Raw genomic sequence first — 20,125 nt, forward strand, 5'->3', positions numbered from 1 at the left:
ACGTGGTCACTGTCAGCCCGTCTGTTACAGGTAAGTTTAGTGCTTAGCTAGTAATTCTTATATTCATACGCTAATAACATTTGCCGCCTTAAAACAGTATACGGGCTTATACTACTTACCTAGCTTACTTAACTTACCTTAGGTATCACACAAGGAGGTATAAAGTAGCCAGAGAAAGGTAAGCAGCTGGGAGAGTCAGATCCACTTGAGCGACATAGTGAGCTGCCTCTCGACCCGTAAACCACTGTAAGCCACACTGGTCGATACTAAGACATTTGAATAGTCTCCCGTGCAATAACAAGTCCAAGCAGAACAACAGCCATCCGCCAGAATAACCAAATATCTCAAAAGCCAGAGCTGGGCCAACCCCACTTTTACACCATGCTGGGCTGAACAGCTTTGCCCTTGACGCTCTCCCACTCAACAAACACCGCGCCTATGATAGTAGAAGAGGCCGCCACAGCACTTATAAGGAGTGTTTGTACCAAAGAGTCGCTGTAGGCATGTGCAACGGTCGGAAGAAGCCCCAAATCTATCGTCTTGCGGATGGCTGTGACACCAGTGGCAATGACGGAGTGCGAGTTGATGCTGGGAATGTGCTGCAGCAGACGCTCTATTAGCCCATTGGTGAACACCGCCTGCCCAATGGCGACGAAAATGGCACCGCCGATTTGCTGAGCGAAGATAACGATGGCGGTCCCCGTTGGCACATCGGGCATGTCGAGCACAACCTGTACCGCAATGAGGGGTTGCTGCATCCCAACTCCCACACCGGCGCCAGCAATGATCTGGTACCCGAACCACATCGCGCATGGTGATTCAGGGCTGATGGTGGATAAAAGCCCGTAACCGATACTCATGAGGACAGAACTAAGTAGCATGAAGGGCGTGTAGTACCCCCATACTGTAACTGCAGCGCCAGCAACAAGAGAGAAGACAAGATTACCGACTAGCATCGGTAGGTTCCTGACACCCGAATTGACGGCAGAGACGCCCTGAACAGACTGGAACCATATGGGTAGGTAATAGACTGACAGGAGAAATGCAGCGCCCAAGGCGAAGGAGAAGAATGAACAAGACCAGACAGTACGCTTCTTAATGATACGAGGTGGTACCGTGGCGTTCTCCTGGCCGAGGTATTGCAGATATATAAATCCCAGCATGCCTATAGCGAAGGCTACGAACAAAGCAATGATACGAGTCGAGGACCAGGGGTACATAACTCCACCCCAATGAAGAGCTAGGAGAAGGCAAACAACCGATGGCATAAAGAGGATATTGCCGAGAGGATCCGTTTGGACTAGACGTGTACGCCAAGTCTCTTGAGAGATGGAACGTATGGGGTCCGGGAAGAACAATATGATGACGAAAACTGTCGCTGCTCCCTATGGCCAAGTCAGAAACATGGTATCGAAGATGGAGCTGAGGTTTTTTGACTTACAATTGGGAGGTTTATGTAGAAGCACCACCGCCAGGTCAAATTGTCAGTAAAGAAGCCACCGAGCAGAGGCCCAGCGACGGAAGAGATGCCCCACATGCTACTGACAATCCCAGTGTAAATAGGACGTTTCTTTAGAGGAATACTATGGGCGAGAACAATGAGAGCCCCAGAAAAGATGCCTGCTGAGCCAACTCCCGCAGTTGCACGGCCGATGATCAGGGTGATACTGTTCGGCGCGACGCCACAGATCAAGCTGCCTAGCTCAAAGATGCCGATGGTGATGAGATAGATCCACTTGATGCTGAAGAAACTGTATAGTCTGCCAAAGAGCAGTTGAAGCGACGCTGTGGTAAGCAGATAGGCACTGCCATACCAACCGACATCCTTCAAACTATCGAACTCATCGGTAATGCGAGGAATGGCTGTTGCGATGATGCAGTTATCTGGATGATGCTGGTGAGCGAAACTAGAGTAGCTTCACGAGGGCTTCAATTACCAAGAGCCATTAGGAAGACACTGAAGCAAGCTGCGGCTACGATCAATGCCAGCTTCATGCCTCCTGGATATTCTGTGTTCCTCTCGTCGTTCACTTTTGCTATCGTTTCCGGCTTTGCAGAGGGTATTCGAGCAGAGTCGGCGCATGAATCTGACCTCGCCGAGGTAATATGGATGTCAATGTTCTGAAGGGATGGCGCGGAACTCGAGATGATTACTTCCTTTTCCATTTTATCGTAGTTTGAGTCGCTTGGTGCTAGAGTAGAGGCACTTGATTGCAGGAGTTGTGGAGCTGCCACACAAGACACCGCTAAAGCATTCTGAGCGTCGAACATGCTGTTGAGTAGATTTCCGGTGTCGCAGTGGTCTTGAGTTGGCGGTCAGTACTTGGGATCAGAAGTGACACAAAATGGGAGGGCTGGTTAGGGAGAGAGTAAGACAGCTAATTCCTGAAACAGCCAGTCTGTCCTGGGGAGAGGACAAGAGATCAAAAGAAGGAGGTTATGGGGAGTTTATGTAGCCTCCGAAACGTGTCAGTCATGCATAATATTCGGCTCTGGCATTACCTTCCCTTGCCGTGGACCTGGGTCATGAAACCGAAAGCAGATAGCATTCGCTGCCCTACGCGAGCTGAGAGAGAGCGGCTCCCCGAGGTACTAATCCCGAGACAATTGTCTGGCCTTCCGTGTCACAACGACACGCTTCAAGCAGTGGAGAGAAGTATTGCTGAGACTGGTTTTTGGGCCGGTAATTGATGCCGAACGTTAGCTCTTCTAGTGTTGACTAGGAACGGGAGTTGTACTCGGACTGCGGTCTAAATGCCGTCGCTGTCGTGGCACTCACAATCAGCAGGAAGAGACTTCAAATGTACTTTGACTTCGGCAATCAGCCATTTGATCTCATTTAGAGGAGGACAAGACATTATTGACTAGTCCTCGGAGACGAGCTTTGTTGACAAGTAGATTCAAGACGGTGGGAGAGATGAGTCGACAAACCAGATGTTGATTGTTATCCGAGCTCTGTCTCTTACTTTTCACAAGATAATTAGTTACCCACCAGCACCGACTTCGCAAATGCCACAATAGAGCGACAGCCAGGCCTTTCAACTAGTTGTAAGCTTGTAACAAATCCAATGAAATGACCTAGCGAACCTTAGCTAAACGCCCTTTGCTTTTGCTCATAGCCAAACAAACCCTTCGTGGAGGTTTATCATTGAATGCACGCCCTTGACTTTTGTCATTTCAGATCTTGTCGCACCATTTGACTTGATACCCCAGATTGTCCAACTGTCGACGGAGAATCTAGGGTTATGGTCGCTACCGGCGGAACCCTCGCTGTCTTCGCAGCACTCTCCTGTCCACAATGTCTCTCAACCCGCATAGGATTGATTCGAGACCTAGATCGAGTCCCGCTCTTTTCCATTGTACTACAATACCGTGGAACCAATATCATAGCATCGAGCAGTGCTTTGCCCCTCGCCTCCTCACTGACAAAACCATACCCTGTATCTATTTGCCGAGAAAGTGTTGTCTCCAGTGCCGGAAACGAGAATCTCATGCTGATTGAGATGATGATTTTCTCTATCAATACGAATCGATGGCAAACTCTAACGGTGCCTTGGCTTCCTGCCCCTGACGACCAACTCAAGCCCTAGCCGGTAGGCACGTGGCTCGACATCAACACCTACGCTGACCACACGTCCCTGTCAAAGAACTGGTGATCAACATTGCGATTTGTTCGACACAAACGCTTTATTGCGCAGCTCATGGTGGAACTCTGTCACCCACGGACACCCACCAAAATCCAGCTTCTTGTCACCATGATAAGGTATCAAGTTTTTACAATAGCTCTTCGCGGGAAGACTGCAATACGCAATACCTTCATGTTTGTGCCGTAACCTCGCCTATGTAACTTTTATCCCGCCCCTGCAGTATGCCACGAGGCTCTGCACCGTCTCACTGCGTCGAATTCATTTTGTTGCCGCCATTACGCTTCTACTTTGAGCCGGCTCGGCTTTGGATGACAGACGTCTCCTCAGACCGGATATCTGATACCGCTATCTCTAGTTACTTGGTACTAAATTGAGAATGTCTCAGAAATAAAAACCATTGGCCCTGCCGAATGCCCCAGAATCGTCGAATTCTCTTTTAGTCGAGCTTGGTGTCTCTCTCATTCGGCCCTATCTAGCACTAGCTTCGGCTCTTGTCCCATCTATGAAGCCGTTGATACCATGCAGAGGAAGAAGCCACAACCGTTTCAAGACGCATGGAATTATTCTCTGCACCGGTTTTTGCCCGGCACCCCTGTCAAGACTGCCGGATCCAGGCAGCATCCAGTCGCTGCAGCCGATCTAAGACAATGCAAACCAATTAACCCTGTGATAAGACAGTTCCAAAACTGGACTCGGTTTTTACGGGCAATCGATAAGCGGCAACTAATGAAAGACATCGGCCCCGGTTGCCGACATTGTGCAATGATGTCTTCGGCTGGCGAGCAAACAAATGACGCGATCTGGCAATGGCGGTTGCACTGATCTATGCATGTGAAACCCTCAGTCGTCGTTTGCAACGCCTCACAGTGGGTTCCCCGGCCGAGTTTGCCAATCCATGAGTTGCAGAAGCTACGTGGGTTCTGTTTCGTGCCTCCATTCATTCGTCTTCAAAACAATATTATTGAGGCCCTTACCGGCCCGATCTGTTTTTGTATCAGCTGCAGACGATGTATACCGAAGTCGAGGTTCTGGGACATGCATCCAAAATGTCTACTTCCTCGCATTTTGAAGTGTTTCTATAGTTTGACAAAGATTCGCTTACGTTTGAATTGTGTTTGGATTTTTGGAAGGCAGACTGCGAACAGGACCAAGGCTACCGGTAACTTTCAACGCGCTCTAAATGTGGAACATCGACTGCATGCAGCTAACATCGCACTTTATGATTTCTGCAGCAAGTGCTTCGAATCGAAAATACGGTTATACATTATCTTTGCGCATACGCATGGTGCTGGCGACGGTGCGATATGCTGGATTGCGGATAACACAGCCCGCTATCTTTTTCTCCCCAGGAGTTAAGCGAGTGACTGCCTGCCCCTTCCTGTCTACCGTGAAATGATACCCCTTATTGTACCTTGCATCTATTTGTATCTGGTAGAGCTGATCCTATCAGGAACAATAATTCTGGTTCCGATTCCATCGTTACGCCTGGGACTATATCCAGGTGTTTCCTTCGGTGCAGCTTATAGCCCAGTGCACCTCTATGCCTGCTGACTCAAAAGCTGATTCTATGGAGTCTATGCTCTTCGATCCGACATCTCTTTTGTCTATTCCCTCTACCAAACTGACATGGACTGCCCTCAATTCAGGCAATGCGAAGTGGACGTTCTCAGCAAGACGCTTTAAGTTCCCCATGAACCTCTTGCTTACGTGAAGAAGCTGAATTTTGCGGATTGACGATGGTAGTGCCTCCATCAAGCTCCAATCAAACGTAATACTCTCCTCGGTGGTTGTAGTCCGCGAGAGGCTCTCTATAGCAGCTTGATCAAATGCCAGCTCTTCCAACTGATCAAATTGTCTGAAGGACCATGGTATTTCTACGGCATTCGGCCGCGAACTCTCTGCATGCTTCCGACTTGGCAAACAGGAAAGCCGCAATTTCCGTAGTTGGTGCTGTGCGGGCTCGAGGGCCTGCAGGAGCTTTGCGAGGTTCCAGTAATTGACGCCTGACCTCAAATGAATCTTCGTTGCAAAAACCTCCAACTCCTGCAACTCGGGACAACAGCCGATCAAAAGCTCCAAATCTTCGACCCCTATGTCGTTGAGGACCAACCTCCGGACACCTTGGAGTTTGAGGGTCCATGGTTTGGCCATGGACCAAGGGCTGATCCCGTCGAAGAGACTGCATTGCAATGCATAGAGGCTATCGAGATTCGGTGCTGCGTTGAAGAGGACTGAAGCCTCGTGCACGTGCTGATTCTTGCTGACACCTCCGATGGCAATGGTTCTGAGTGCGGGAAAGGAGGCACCACTGTCTTTGATGTGCTCATAGTGAACAAAGCTGTCGCGCGCGATGAACAACCGTTCTACGTTGGGCGAAAGGAGAACCACGAGCTCTTCGAGCCAGTGGTGAACCTTGCGTCGCTGAATGCGCATCAAGGTCTCCGGTTGACCCATGAAGCCTCTCCAGATCTTAGTCTGTAAGTACTCTCGTGTTGGGGCATGTTCTGAGGCGCCGAGGCGCTCAGTGGCTTTGCTGAGTATAAAAGCCAAGTCCGGAGTGCAACTGCTGATTTCGTCGGTCTCCACCAGCTGAAGCACTCTCACTTGGGATGCTAAATCTGGACGCTCGATGATGCTGCGCAAAAATTCGGGAAGCTTGTCATTCTCTTTAGGGGGCTCTCCGGTGTGGGTTTGGATGCTGCAATGAAGCCCTCGTGGTAAATTCCCCGTGGCGTAGTAATGAAAAAGAAACGGCTGGGCGACGGCGTAGATACGCTTAGATACTCGACAGAAGTGTGACAACGCCTTCTTTGATACAGAGGCGTCGCCCGAATTTACAGTGGGAAATGCCCCATGATTTTGACAATGGAAGCAAAGAAGAGAACATATCTGCTCGATGAGCTCGGAAGGCAGCGTCGCCATCACTTTTCGCTGTCACTGGGTTGGTCGCTCCAGTCTCAAATTCGCCGGGCTAGATCGTGTGCAAGGGCCGAGGACATCCAGTCCGCTTTTCTCAAATTTGTGCCAGACCGGACTGCGTACTTGAATTATAAACGCGCACGACTTTCGCAGGTCGCCTATCAACCAGCGAGTCGGTCAGGGATCCTGGCAGGGCAAGGTTCATGTCTGTAAGTTAAAGTGTTCTGTGGTACGTTCATGGCGCCCGATGGAGTCCTTAGGCGAACTCTACCTTCACGAGTCCCGTTCGGGAGACGGCTCGGTATATTTAGGTTTTGACTGCACGAACACAAACAATAGAGCCTTGATCCGTGTCTTCCGGCGTCCACTGAAATATGAATTACTGGATTGCGGCGCTGTGTCTTCGGTGCCGGCTTTTTGGAACGCCGTAAGGTGCGATAAGCTCTGCTATCTTGTGGTGGGTTTAGGGTCAGCAGCAGCATTGAACCAAGTGGGGCCGTCATTTCCTTCGCATTGGAGTGATTACTTCCACCGATAAAGACAGGGTTGACGATTGAAAAGCTCAAGAATTTGCCACATATTGCACGTTGCGGTATTGGACACTAGCACGAGTCGTGTTCCCTTTTGCTGCTTGCATACGCATCTATATGGCTATAGTCTACTTATCTCAGTCGTCTTCCCACATATCAAAGCTCAACAGCTTTGCTGTACTCACATTCAGTGGCTAAAACGGCTTTTGAGGATAAGGCTACCAAGATTGGGTTCATCAATTAGGGACTTAATTGACACCATACCTCTCTTGAAAGTCTTTTACCTGTCAATAGACCTCTTGCATGTGAATTTAACAAGACGGTGACATCTGGTTTTTTAAAGAGCTGAGTAAATGATGATTGTTTTCGAGCGGAAGGAGATGGTTGCAGTATAATATCAGTCTTTGGCTCTCGAGGCTTCAAGTTGGGCCTGAACGGAGCCACGGGGTGAGGCCTAAGAAGCGGCTGAGAAGTTAAGATCCCGGGTTTGTTACTCATTGGGTGTGCAGCCCTTCAAATGGCTGATGATTGCCGTGAGGTCGTCAACAATCAGTCTGGCCTTCCTATCGTCGATACTTCTGAATCCAGTCTCACCCATACATAGTCTCAGACGCCGACTTCTCGACCACTTTCACGACTGCAACGAGGTGTACACTATTACCTCAGAAGGGTCAGGCGGGTGAAGGTTCGCTACCTTCGAATAGGCTTCGGGGCTTATCTGACGGAGCAGGAGGTCCCGGGTGAGGCCCGGCCGCATGGCGACGCACAAAATTACACGAAAAGCCTGCTTCGCTCCAAACTGACACCTACATTCCGGGGAAGTCGGCAAATCCGTCGGTTCGGGTCTTCTTAACATTAGCGGTCAGCTGCGGGGCCGATTCCCGGACCTACTTAGCTTGTCTCCGACAAGACAAGACCGCCTAGCGGAACTCGCCAATTCTCAACATGAGGGAGCGGCTTTCGACTAGATAGGCGGGGTAAGTTGCCCATGACTCAATGAAAAGAATCGCAGAAGATTTAACTCGTCTTTCCCTCTCCTTACCAGCCTTGTTTCAACCATTCGGGACAAGACCAACAACCCCGTGGAAAACTTCAGAGGGGTATTAATACTCAACGCCGCTCAATCGCATTTGTTTACTGTGGCCGTTTCCATATCTTCTCCTTACTTCAGCGATTGCTGGGAACAGTTCGAACCATGTTGCTGAACCCGCTTTTTGGCGCAGCTGTCTTTGCAGCCTCAGTACTCTTGTACTTGGCCCGTCGTCTATCATCTCCACTGTCGAAGTTACCGGGTCCGGGCCCATCCAAGTTCACTTCCATTGTTCTGAGATGGCACGAGTTCAACGCCAACCGAACACTTTATATACACTCCCTTCATTTGAGATACGGTCCAGTTGTACGCATTGCACCCAACGAGGTCTCTTTTACTTCGTACGAGTCTGTGAAAGAGATCTATGGATCGCTCGGGAGTGGCTACGATGAATATTGCTTCTACAACCTATTCAAAGTCTTTCAGCGCAGGCAAGCCGCATATGCATCCCCCTATTGAATTCAAAACTAACTGTGAGCTGCTCACGGAACCATGTTTTCCACTCTTGTAAAAGGGGATGTTAGTACATCGTTCAGGTGGGCAGGTTAAGGAAACCAGAGCTGACATATTCCCAGCACGCAAAACGCAAGCGTATCATTGCGGATCGTTATGCAAACAGTAACGTCATCAGACCCATGACACTGGGAGGCATTGAGGAGAGAGCTGAAGAGTTCGCGAGACAATGTGGAGACGCTGCAAAGAGAAGCATTGATGTTTATGTATGTATACGCATTGCGAGGTCACTAGCTGTCTTAAACTTTCGGTTCAACTGACAACCATGCCTTTCGGTGGTTAGGTCAAGCTTCATTCGCATGCTTGTGACTGCATCACGCATCATTTATTCCACCCTTACGGAACCAATAGTCTTCAAAAGCCAGAAGACACGGAGATGATGGAACAGGTCACAACCGACGATAGCCTGAGAAGTGAGGAAATATGGCAGCTTTCTTGTTCTGAGGCACACTGCTGACATCCTCAAGGCCGCCTCATTCAGCATCATTACCCTGTCTTTTACCAATACTTTTCCAAATTTCTCGATCTCTGCTTGGATCCACGCACTACACCATTGGCTAAGAATTTCGTAGTTGGTGCTACTTCAAAGACCGACCCAGCACTATTCACTCTTCTCAATCGCCTTCAAGAAAAGACCGAGACAGCCAGCAGTGTCAATCAACTAGACAGTACCAATGTTGCCGCTGAATGCATGGACCATATGGTCTCAGGAATCGATACTACAGGCGATTCGCTATCTTTTCTGATATGGGAGCTATCTCAACCCGCTTCACTAAAATTCCAAAAGAGGCTCCAAGAAGAGATCCGGGAAAACCCAGACATTTCATTTGACAAGCTCTCTTACCTCGATGCTGTGGTCCAGGAAGGATTGCGGTATTATCCTGCAATTCCTATGTCGCTACCAAGGGTTGTTCCTGATGGCGGCAGGCAGATTGATGGCTATTCCGTTCCCGAAGGTACTATTGTCAGTAGTCAGGCCTACTCAGTCCACCGCAACAATGATGCAGTCTATCCAAATCCTGATGTGTTCAATCCCGAGCGCTGGATGTCACCATTTGGAGAGGCTGAAAGGAAGCGCCACATGTTTGCCTTCTCTCATGGCGGAAGAGGCTGTGTCGGGAAGCAGTGAGTCATTGCCATCAAACCCATTTTGACGAGACGGAAATGTATCAATGTTGATACAGTCTGGCACTCGCAGAGATGAAGTCTCTGCTCCGCATTATCTACAGCCGCTATACTACTGTTCCCGATCCTTGTATGACTTCAGAGAGCATGAGGTCTCATGATCAGATAATTTCTGCCCGACCGTACGGACAGAAGAGTCTCTTGAAGTTTGTACCCCTGGAACAAATCAAGCAATAATATTCGGTAGACAAGATGTTTGTGGAATGACGTAATCCCAGGTTGAACAAACTGTTTCAGAGTCGTACGTATTTTTGTTGGTGGTTGATGGCCGATAGGGAACATGACTGCAAGTCATGGTCTCCTTTTCCGCTAAACGAAAATTTCCTGCAAAATACAGCTCATGCGCAAGCGTTTTTGGGGTGCATTGTGCACTAAGTACTTTTGTGGACCCTTTAACCATTCTCATTGTACGAAACCCGACTTCTCCATTCATCTAAAAGTGACATTGGGAGGAACTTCACCACCATTAGAACTGCATCGGTTCATTCCATTGCCTCTGGATTCTATTATAAGCATTGAGAATGAACTTAATGTAGTAGGCTATCATTCTTGAAGTCCGATTTAACAACGCTAAGGTATAATTATGTTGAAAGTCTGTAAAGCCCAGTGGTCCAATGATAACAATGATAAGAAGCCTTCCTTCTTGTAGGCAGATGGCCAAAGGTCATTGTTGCTTCTGCTTCGGTAACTCGCCTTTAAGATGTTAAAGTGGTGGAAGAAAAAGAAAAAGAAAAGGGGTTCTGTGCATTTCTGAATGCACACTAGATCCAGTTCACGTGTCTGCGAAACTTTGCTCGCAGGGCACTTTAGCAATAACGAACTCTATCTGGCTCACGCATGATGGCCTTGCAAACAGCCATCAACTGACTGTATGACCATCTTCCGAAAACCCAAAGGCGCTTTGAAAACCATCGCAGCTTTTTGCCGAACTGACGTTACGCTCCGCGCTGGCGTTTGCTCTATCGTGCCGCCCAAAGCCCGCTTCGGCGCGGCTTCAATCAGCTACGAGACGCACTGCCAAAAGAGGGATAGGGTTCTGGTCTTCTGGAATAGCGTAGGCGTACTTCAAAGTCTATCCCGCTGATGTACAATTACTGTTCCAGCCTCCCGAAAAATCTTCGCACTGCCTTACGACATTTCCACCCAACATCAACCCATCAACCCCTTTGCTAGCGGCACCACCCGAACCGATGAACGCGAGGTTATCGGACTCTTTACTGTACCGGGTTCAGCCCTGACGGAAGGAAATGATGTACATAGGTTTGGACCCACATTTTCGAGAAGCCACGCAAGATCGATCCAAAGGTTAGTTGTGATGTCTTCAGTTATCGAGCCTTCCGCAGGTGTCCAGTATGCCCACAACTCTTCTATCGGACTCACTCAGGCTTCAATTCTGTAAATATTGCGACCGTCTTAGTGACACGATGGTACAACCCGCATGCCATCTTTTTCCTGCCTCAGCCACGCACGCTTTCAGACTGGATGACCCTTTTTTGGTAAAGAACGTAGTAGCAAGAAAAGAGATTAAGACTCCAGAAAAGAAATCCCAGCGAAAACAATCGGCATAGTTGGTCCGTCGCCCGTCGTGGCTTGGCCAAATGACTTTTAGAATTTTAGTCGGTTGAACGCGTGTTGCTGTCGATAAGGGAGAGAACAAAAGCATCGTGTCGCCATTCGGGTATTGCATTCGGCGGTTACGCGAAGATCCAAATAAAATACATGGAAGTATACTAGTATCGAGGTCTTCGCAATTTAACGAAAGAAATCTCAGTAGTGCGATCAAGAAATTGTTAACATGATCGATGTCGTGAGAAAGTAAGTTTTGTTACAACATTAATAACTGACTCAGTCTTGTTGTGCTGTCGACTCCATTGTTCAAGCTTCCGGTCGGAGGTGGGAGCCGTCTAGCGCGCTTTCGCCCTGGATGCGAGAGCTCTCAATACCAATTGCAATGACGGGTAATAGTTGCAGGGCTATACAGGGGACTTGGGCGCAGTGTCAACTATTAGCCCCGAAAGTTGCTTAGGCTAATGATGTCGGACGGCCGGACTTGTGTGTGTCGAGGGAAATACGGCAAGGCAAAGCCGACGTGTTACCACGGCCGGGCTTCACGAGGCTGCCGAGATAGCGGGCGTACTTGAGCATTTGTCGATCTAGGTTCAGGCTCATTTCACTCAGCCCACCTCAGATCCCAGTTGATAAATTGGTTCGAACAGCTTGGCTCTTGGATTCCTTACGAATGAGGAATTCTGGGAAACCTTAACAAAGACGTTCGCAACCTCATCCCTGTTTTGCGAGCAACATATTCGCCGGACTGCCCGGACTTTCTCTCCCTTCCCCAGGTTATCGGATTGGAAAAGGACTGCATGATGATATTACTGCTTGAAAATTCAGTCTTTTGTTTGATATGACAAAAGTTGCATTCCCGAAAGCACGCAGAAGCGCAGTCGTACCAACGATGTGTACTTGACTGCTTGTCTCGTCTCACATGTTGCTCGGGAGATGCGCTTCTCCGACTGTGGGTGGAGCCTGTCACATCAAAGGGTATGACCGTTGTAATTAATTTGACTTCATGACCTGTTAGAGTCAAACTCTTCCTCATAATTGGCCTTGGCTCGTTACCAGTCAGGCGGGCTAAGTCGGCACTCGATAACATCCTTTGCAGCATCTATATAGGCTTATGAATCGCCACTCCTTAAGACTCTACCTATGGATAGATGCAAACCATCTGTCACTCTTTTGACCATCAGCCATTCGTTATCTGCTCCTTCTAGTAACCATGCGATCTCAATTATTGTTGCTTTGCGCTCTCAGCGCATCCCTAATTAATGCGTCCCCCGTCGGCCTTGGATGCTACGAGGAGTCTGCTTTCAAGGCCGAGGACATTATCCAGCGCGACGTCCTTATTGTTGGAGGTGGAGCCACCGGAACCTACGCCGCCGTTCGTCTCCGGGACCAAAACAAGACCATCGCCGTTGTCGAGCGCGCCGACAAGCTCGGAGGCCATGTCGACACTTTCCGAGACCCCGCGACCGGTGCACCCATCGACTATGGCGTGCAAGCATACATCCAGAACAACCAGACGACCCAGTTCTTTGAGCGCTTCGGTGTTCAACTGAACACTTCGGCCCTCTCCCCCTTCCCGAGCAAGGTTGTCGACTTCAAGACTGGCTTCGTCGTCCCCAATGCCACCGCCGTCGACCCTAATACTCTGGTCGGACCTCTCGCGAACTATCTCTTTTCCATCCTCCAATTCGACTTCCTGGCCGAGGGTGCTTATGACATCCCGGAGAATGTCCCCGAAGATCTGCTTTTGCCCTTCGGTCAGTTTGTTGACAAGTACAATTTGACCGATGTCGTCCAGGTTGTCTGGATATTCGCTCAGGGTGTTGGCAATCTTCTAGAGACGCCCACCCTCTATGTACTGCAGAACTTTGGACAGGCCCACCTGTTGGGTCTCTCTGCCGGCTACCTCTATGCTCCTGCTGGTAACCAAGTGGTCTATGACAAGGCCGGTGCCTTCCTTGGAAGCGATGTTCTGTACTCAAGCGTTGTGGTTGCCTCCAATCGCACTGATGACGGTGTCACGGCCGTTGTCGCTTCCGCCAATGGCCGCAAGCTCATCAAAGCCAAGAAGCTTCTAATCACCATCCCTCCCACGGTTGAGAACTTGGCTCCATTCGACCTCGATGACTCGGAAATGTCCGTGTTCAAGCAATGGCAGAACGTTCCCTACTACGTCGGAGTTGTTTCCAAGAGCGGTCTGCCCGACCTTACCAATTTCCTCAACGTTGACATCACCGCGCCCGATGCCCTTCCCCAGACACCCTTTGTCTGGCGTCTTGAGACAGTCGGCGTACCGGGTTATCAGACTGTAAAGGTCATCGGCGAACCTCAGTCTTCGAAGGCCCAAGGCTTGGTTAGTGATGCCGTTCGCAAGATCGCCGCCTCCACCAACGCCACGTTCACGACTGGCGGTGATTTTAGCGCATGGGAGGAGCACTCCAACATTCAGCTTCACGTGTCGACAGAGGCAGTTAAGTCAGGCTTCTATCGCGACCTTTACGCACTTCAGGGCAAAAGAAGCACTCACTACACTGGTAATGCTTGGTGCTCTGATTACTCTCCACTCCTGTGGGCGTTTACGGAGACCAGAATCCTTCCCTTGCTTTAGAAAAGAAGATGCCGACGAAATACCGTAATTTAGTAATCTAAACCGTATCCAAACCAAAGTTTACTGTGTACATCCATCTAGGCTCAAGACCCGCTCTTATATCATTGTTGAAAGCCTTTCAGATCAGGACTAGTGTTCATAGCAGTATATAAGTTTACAAAGCACATGGCAGTATATTACATGGAATTTACATCCAATGCTGCTTCAAAGCTCGACCAGACATGTTGCCGAAAATAAGACACTAAGAATAGGCTATATCGAAAGAAGACGTATTCAAGGTGAAGCAGAAAGTAGGCTAAGATGAAAAATAGAATAAAAAAGCTGAAATCAACCGTTGTGCGAACATTGCCGTGCCATTTGACCAAATGGAGTATGTAGTTGGCCCATGGAGACAGTCAACGAAAGGGGCTCAATTTGTCCCTCTGATTCTGCCGTAAGGCATCATCTGACTCCGTGATACCCTAACTTGGCTCTCAAAGTAATAAATATTACGGTGGTTGTCGACTCACCGTATTCTACAAAAAGTCCTCCCTGAGCAACAGGGCCCGCAAAAGGTTGTCTTCGAAGAGTTCTTGTGTTTAGAAAACGTTTGAAAACCGGATACCAATTTCGAGCTTTCAGTGCACTACAACACAGCTACGGTGTAGAAACAACGTCTGTGAGTATCCGCAACGGCGTTTTACGGGTGGCTCGCTTTCGGTGTGAACCCCGAGGCCCTACTCTCGAACTCAGAACACTAACGCGGGCGACACATGGTGCGTGTCTGTCTACTGCGCATATACACGCCAATCTCGCATGCGATCAGGGAAAGCATCACACTCGAGGTCTTGGAATTTTCAAGCCATCCTTTTGGTATTGCCCGTTGTGCTCATAGACGTTGTACAAGCATCCAACTCATCGACCCGTCGACTCCTTTAGAAATGCATAGGGATGTTCTATTAGGGTCTTGGCATGATAGCGAGCCTGGCTTTGCCTGATTCATACACCATGTCCTTCTGCGTTCCAGGATTTCAATGCCCCCTCTCTCGCTTAACCCAATTTGCTCCGATGCCTAATTACTACTTTTGTAACTTTCCTTAATTCGGATTGACGGATCGACTTACTAGTTCCAGCTCACGTTCCATAATAAAAACAACACGAGAAATCGTCATCTCTCTCAATGACTGTCTGGCAGCAGCAATGAAGCGAGGATGCTGGGGTTGGAACGCTCTTGCCCGCAATTCCAGGCCAACGGCTCAACTAAGCTAACCCTGGACTAGATATGACAATTACTGCTGATAGTGTTCTAACCCGACGGACTCGACCACGGTGGTCAAGGACTGAGAATAAGGATCCTCCCTTCCCCAGTTCTTGACGATCATTTTACAGAGTATGCCGCTCCCTGTCTTTCATAAGAACGACCACAATTGCATGAGTCTTGCTACTGGGGCTGTTCCGCACGTGTGCACTTTCCCCCAGTCCCGGCAATACGAATTTGTGTATCCGCTTGGGTCACCTCTTCGTGGATATATAACATCACTGGACCTCCATACACGAGTCTTGTGATGTTTGTGCTTTACTCAGTGAACGTGTCATCTTATCCACTTGGATGCCCCAATCTGTCATCATGTCAGCCTCCATGATTCCTCTTCGCCAAGCCTGCCGCCAGTCGACTGGGTCACAGCTACGAGAATCAGACCACCCCTTCATACCGCTCGAGAAGACACTCGATTCAAGTTACTCAGCGGGCGAAGAGCTACCAGTCCCCAGTGACTATCATCAAAAGGCCGCTGGGCAACGAAGAATGGTCAGAGTTAGGGCCTCTGGCGAAAGTGGCCGCTCAGGTTTCCACCCACTTAAATTTCTTGAGATTACGTGGAGATCTTCGAGTCGAGCATCTCTTCTCTGCAACATCTTCTGGCCAGTGGTTCCAGCTGCCTTTATCGTTCGATGCAAGTAATCGGTCTTAATTGTAAATCCCGATACCAGTAACTGGGACTTACACAAGACGGCTATAGACACTTGCCCGGACGAACATGTCTTAATTTTCATCCTTACCTATATGTCTATGATTCCTTGTGCTAACATGGTCGGCTTCTCTGGCCAAGAGCTCTCCCGGAAGGTCAACCACGTCTTTGGTGTGCTGGTCGAATCAACGTGAGCTCCCCTTTTGCCTGCATCCGTGCTTCGCCTATTAATGACATATGTCGCCCTAGCTTTGGGTCTATTGTTGAAATCATCCTCTTTATGATGTTGTTACAGAACCACCAGTTTACCGTTATCAAAGCCGCCATTCTTGGCTCGATATTGGCAACGATGCTTCTGTGTCTGGGTCTGTGTTTTATCGCCGGCGGCATGCGACGAGACGAGGCCGAGTTTAGTGAGACCGTTAGTGAAGCAGGCACCGGTCTTTTGCTTACAGCGTGAGCGGACACCCCTGATAAGACTTTTGCAATACTAATCGACAATGGACAGAGGCGTTGCCTTGGCTATACCCGCCATTTTCAGTTATTCTATGGCTGCATCACTTACAGTCGAGGAGCTGAACGACAAGACCCTCCACATCTCTCGGATCGTTTCTGTTCTGCTAGTAATAGCCTACTGCGTTTTCGTGTGGTACCAGACCCGCACGCATCACGGCATTTACGACGCTATCTTTGAGCACGACGAGCAGCGCGAGCACAATAAGCATAAGGATGTGAACAAGCCTAGACTGACTCTAACTGAGTGCATTATTGCCCTTATTATCTCCATTATGCTTGTAACATTTATGGCAATCTACCTCGTCGAGCAAATCCATCCTATCGTTATGAGGCACGGCATTTCAGATCATTTCATGGGCCTCATCCTCGTGCCTCTTGTCGAGAAGGCTGCTGAACACTTGACAGCAGTTGATGAGGCGTGGGGCAACCAGATGAACTTCGCCCTCTCTCATGTCTTAGGCGCCACGCTGCAGACGGCTCTGCTCAACGGCCCGCTTGTCTTTATAGTCGCTTGGGGCTTTGAGAAGTCTATGGACATCGTCTTTGAGGTTTTCGATGTTTGTATGCTCATTCTTGCAATCATGACTGTAGGAAACTTCCTGCGCGACCAGAAGAGCAACTACCTCGAGGGCTTTCTCTGCGTTATTGTCTACCTCGCTATAGGAGTGGCAGCCTTCTACTACCCTAACTCGGAAGGCGAAGACGAACACTAATCCGCCGCGGTTATATACGACAGGAAGGACTGCAAAATGTTCACAACGTTCGTCGGAAAAGGAGTTGTGTGATCTCGTCTCAGCGGTTGTTTGATGTAAGAATCGGCGCTATGGTTTACTGGCTTTTGTTACGGTTCTCAGCAAGTCGAATATACATAGAACCAACGAATCTAAAGCAATATAGTTGATAAATATTGAATGGGTTATATTGACACTGCCCAATTATATGTATCTCTCTCTGTGTGTGTATTTAAACACACCAGATATGTTATACGCCACTGTGGGTTCCGGAGTCTTAACTGCTGAAACGTTGCGTTACACGTTCCCATAGAGTATATAGCCGTTATCTACAGCGACCTTCACCACGGGAATCTCAATCATGAGTGCACACGAACGGGTTTACCTATGTCTTACCTTTCCTTTGCATTATGTGCTCTACTTCGCTGTCTGCTTATGTCCTCTCACGACGTCGCCGTGCTGTTCACTAGCCCACTATCGCAGTTCATTGCCTATCTCGCATCCTCAAGGCTGCCACAATTGTATGTCATTGTATACACGTGGTAACGAAGGCGATGATTCTGGCCGCCTCACTGGCTTGCCCATAGGGCATAGTGAGAAAGCAGACCTAGTTTGTCCAGCCATTATCCCTGCTTCACGAGTGCCTTTTCCACCCTTACGTGTCCCTTCATCCTGACCATACCTATTAGTGTTTAACTGTTTGTCAGGACATTCAGCAGCAACGTAGAGAGAAAACATTGTATTCACAACCTAAGTCTTACCTCTTCAAGTAAACCTTAGCCACATTACCATAGTCCCAATGTTTGGCGTTGTGTTGGGTGTCATGTCGAAGGACACTCGCCGTACAACTCGGACAATTTACTCTTACTCACTATTTGTCGTAACTTAAGTTTTACCAATATGGACCCTATTCCGGAAATCAGCAAAAATATCAATACTTTAAAAGCTTAATGGTTGAGACTGGCTTCCTCTAAATTATATAAGCGACGTTTTTCATGGTTTCTAGGCAGACAATGTTATGGTTATAGCTCATACCACGAACGATGGCATCTTGAGAACTTTTGTACCAGTCTGAGTCTTTAAGTAGTGTAGATGCCAGATCGTGAATAGGTTCCCCTCATATATAGTACTTACGAGCGTTGGTACCTCAGCAAGGTGCTCGTGCCTACAAACGTCCGCAGTAAAGGACTGTTCGTTACTTGTTGTCTTGATTGTGCGAGAGTACTGGCCCACCAATTCTTCAAGTTCCTTCGATCCTATCAAACTTACTTCTGTTACTGAAGGGGGCCTCGTTTTGTTATGTCGAACCGTGTGTTGATAACCCCGACACTGCGCGTCCTCTTATGGAAAGTGAGCATGGATTAGATGAGACTCGAAAAGCTGATTTCATTGACTGGGAGCCGACAATGGATAAAGTTACGAACTCAGGTTTTTATCAATGTTAAAGGGGTAGTTAACTTGACTAATCATGTGTAAAGAACGCAACCGCAAACCAAGTCTTCCATTTGCGGATTCATTACATCTGCCTGTTCAGATTGTGTCTTGCATAGAATGAGGTAATGAACCCACGCGTATATATTATGGCGAGTGTTCTCGCGTTCCTCCTCTGTGGAAAGTAAGGATATTGCACATGGTGATTTTGCGCTATAACCTTTCATGAGCTGTTGACGTCATTGTATGGGCTACATTGTGGTTGCGTGTATCAGTTGATGTTATACTTCCGAACTCACTATAGCTTTGGAAAACCTATCTTAAGTCATGGAATCAATCATGAGAGGTGTTATAAGATGTTTGTAATTATGACACAAGTGACGTCAGTACCGAATACTCCAATTGCATGTTTGAGTAAGCCCTTTTGCATTGTATAGCTTCCATATATTCTTCTCAAAATCCACTCATTCCAAGAACAAAAGAACACATACGATAATAATCACCAAAGCTGAAAAGGTCATGTTCGGTGCCCTCACTGGGCCGATGGTGAGAGCGCAACCCGTTAGAAGGAAAGAACATTGTGTCATTAAGTATGGGGATCTTGGGAGAAATGGTTTATCCCTGAATTCAAGCATCAGGCAAACGACTCGCAACACTGGTTGGAGTGCCCGATCAAGATGTACGCCCGCATTTAGAGGGTTGGTCGAAATTTCAAGACATGACAATCCAGACGAAGATGGTGAAATCAAAAAACTTGTTTGGCTAATCACTGAAATTCTTCGTCATCACTGCCCAAATTCACCAAGCAAAAGTTGGAGAAAATTGCATTACCCCATGCATTTGTCTTAGTGATGTCCTGCTCACGTGCTCTCGGCGGAGTCCCTTACCGGAAGGCCCGGATCCTGGACGGTGACAAAAATACCCCGAAGACAAATGTCAATGCTAGCTCCTAGCTCCTCATGGTTTACGTTCTGAGACAAGCGGGGCCAGCTGAACCAGGCATTAAACACGTTAACATTCAAATTGACCGCGAACGCATTAACTGTGAGCTTGCATTATCGAGAAGAAAGAGGCATCGCCAGGGTTTGTCTATCCTCGGAGATGCGGGCAGATGAGAACACAAATCACTGAGTAGGCCAGACCACTTTCTCTCCAATTGCTTTCCTACGCTGATTAACACACATCATACAGTTTTCACACATAAGCCAGCGTCACAATCCCAAACCATTGAACCAACCTAGCTTCGACTTTCACAAAGCCATAGCGTATTTCCAGAATACTGCACAGCTATCATTGTGAAATTTCATAGCAATTTCACACGGCTATTTACCCTCTACCTTTGGGCGGTCGAATTTGTACTTTTGGAGCCTCTGACGTTGTGCGGGATGGGGATGGCTCGACTTGATGTAAACATTGAATGCACTGCCAACTGCGGAACGGAGT

The 20,125-nt window shown here is 48.4% G+C and overlaps 4 protein-coding genes across 4 annotated transcripts; 3 read left to right on the forward strand and 1 right to left on the reverse strand.

Moving 5' to 3' along the window:
* Positions 1-374: 374 nt before the first annotated feature.
* On the reverse strand, positions 375-2,166 carry ColSpa_00808 (aspyridones efflux protein; the record flags this gene model as incomplete). Its single annotated transcript, XM_049267020.1, has 4 exons — positions 375-1,385; positions 1,442-1,623; positions 1,819-1,884; positions 1,938-2,166. 4 exons carry the CDS (start codon positions 2,164-2,166, stop codon positions 375-377), a joined length of 1,488 nt encoding a protein of 495 aa, XP_049122977.1.
* A 10,497-nt stretch (positions 2,167-12,663) lies between these two features.
* ColSpa_00809 (beta-cyclopiazonate dehydrogenase) lies at positions 12,664-14,058 on the forward strand (the record flags this gene model as incomplete). Its single annotated transcript, XM_049267021.1, has 1 exon — positions 12,664-14,058. The coding sequence occupies one exon, from the start codon at positions 12,664-12,666 to the stop codon at positions 14,056-14,058; it is 1,395 nt and encodes a 464-aa protein (XP_049122978.1).
* Positions 14,059-16,123: 2,065 nt separating this feature from the next.
* ColSpa_00810 (vacuolar fusion protein CCZ1) lies at positions 16,124-16,464 on the forward strand (the record flags this gene model as incomplete). The annotated part of the gene is made up of 2 exons (XM_049267022.1): positions 16,124-16,194; positions 16,254-16,464. 2 exons carry the CDS (start codon positions 16,124-16,126, stop codon positions 16,462-16,464), a joined length of 282 nt encoding a protein of 93 aa, XP_049122979.1.
* A 40-nt stretch (positions 16,465-16,504) lies between these two features.
* Positions 16,505-17,233, forward strand: ColSpa_00811 (vacuolar calcium ion transporter; the record flags this gene model as incomplete). Its single annotated transcript, XM_049267023.1, has 1 exon — positions 16,505-17,233. One exon carries the CDS (start codon positions 16,505-16,507, stop codon positions 17,231-17,233), a length of 729 nt encoding a protein of 242 aa, XP_049122980.1.
* Positions 17,234-20,125: the final 2,892 nt, after the last annotated feature.

This window comes from Colletotrichum spaethianum (assembly GCF_022836535.1).
Source record: "Colletotrichum spaethianum MAFF 239500 DNA, contig01, whole genome shotgun sequence".
NCBI lineage: Eukaryota > Fungi > Ascomycota > Sordariomycetes > Glomerellales > Glomerellaceae > Colletotrichum > Colletotrichum spaethianum.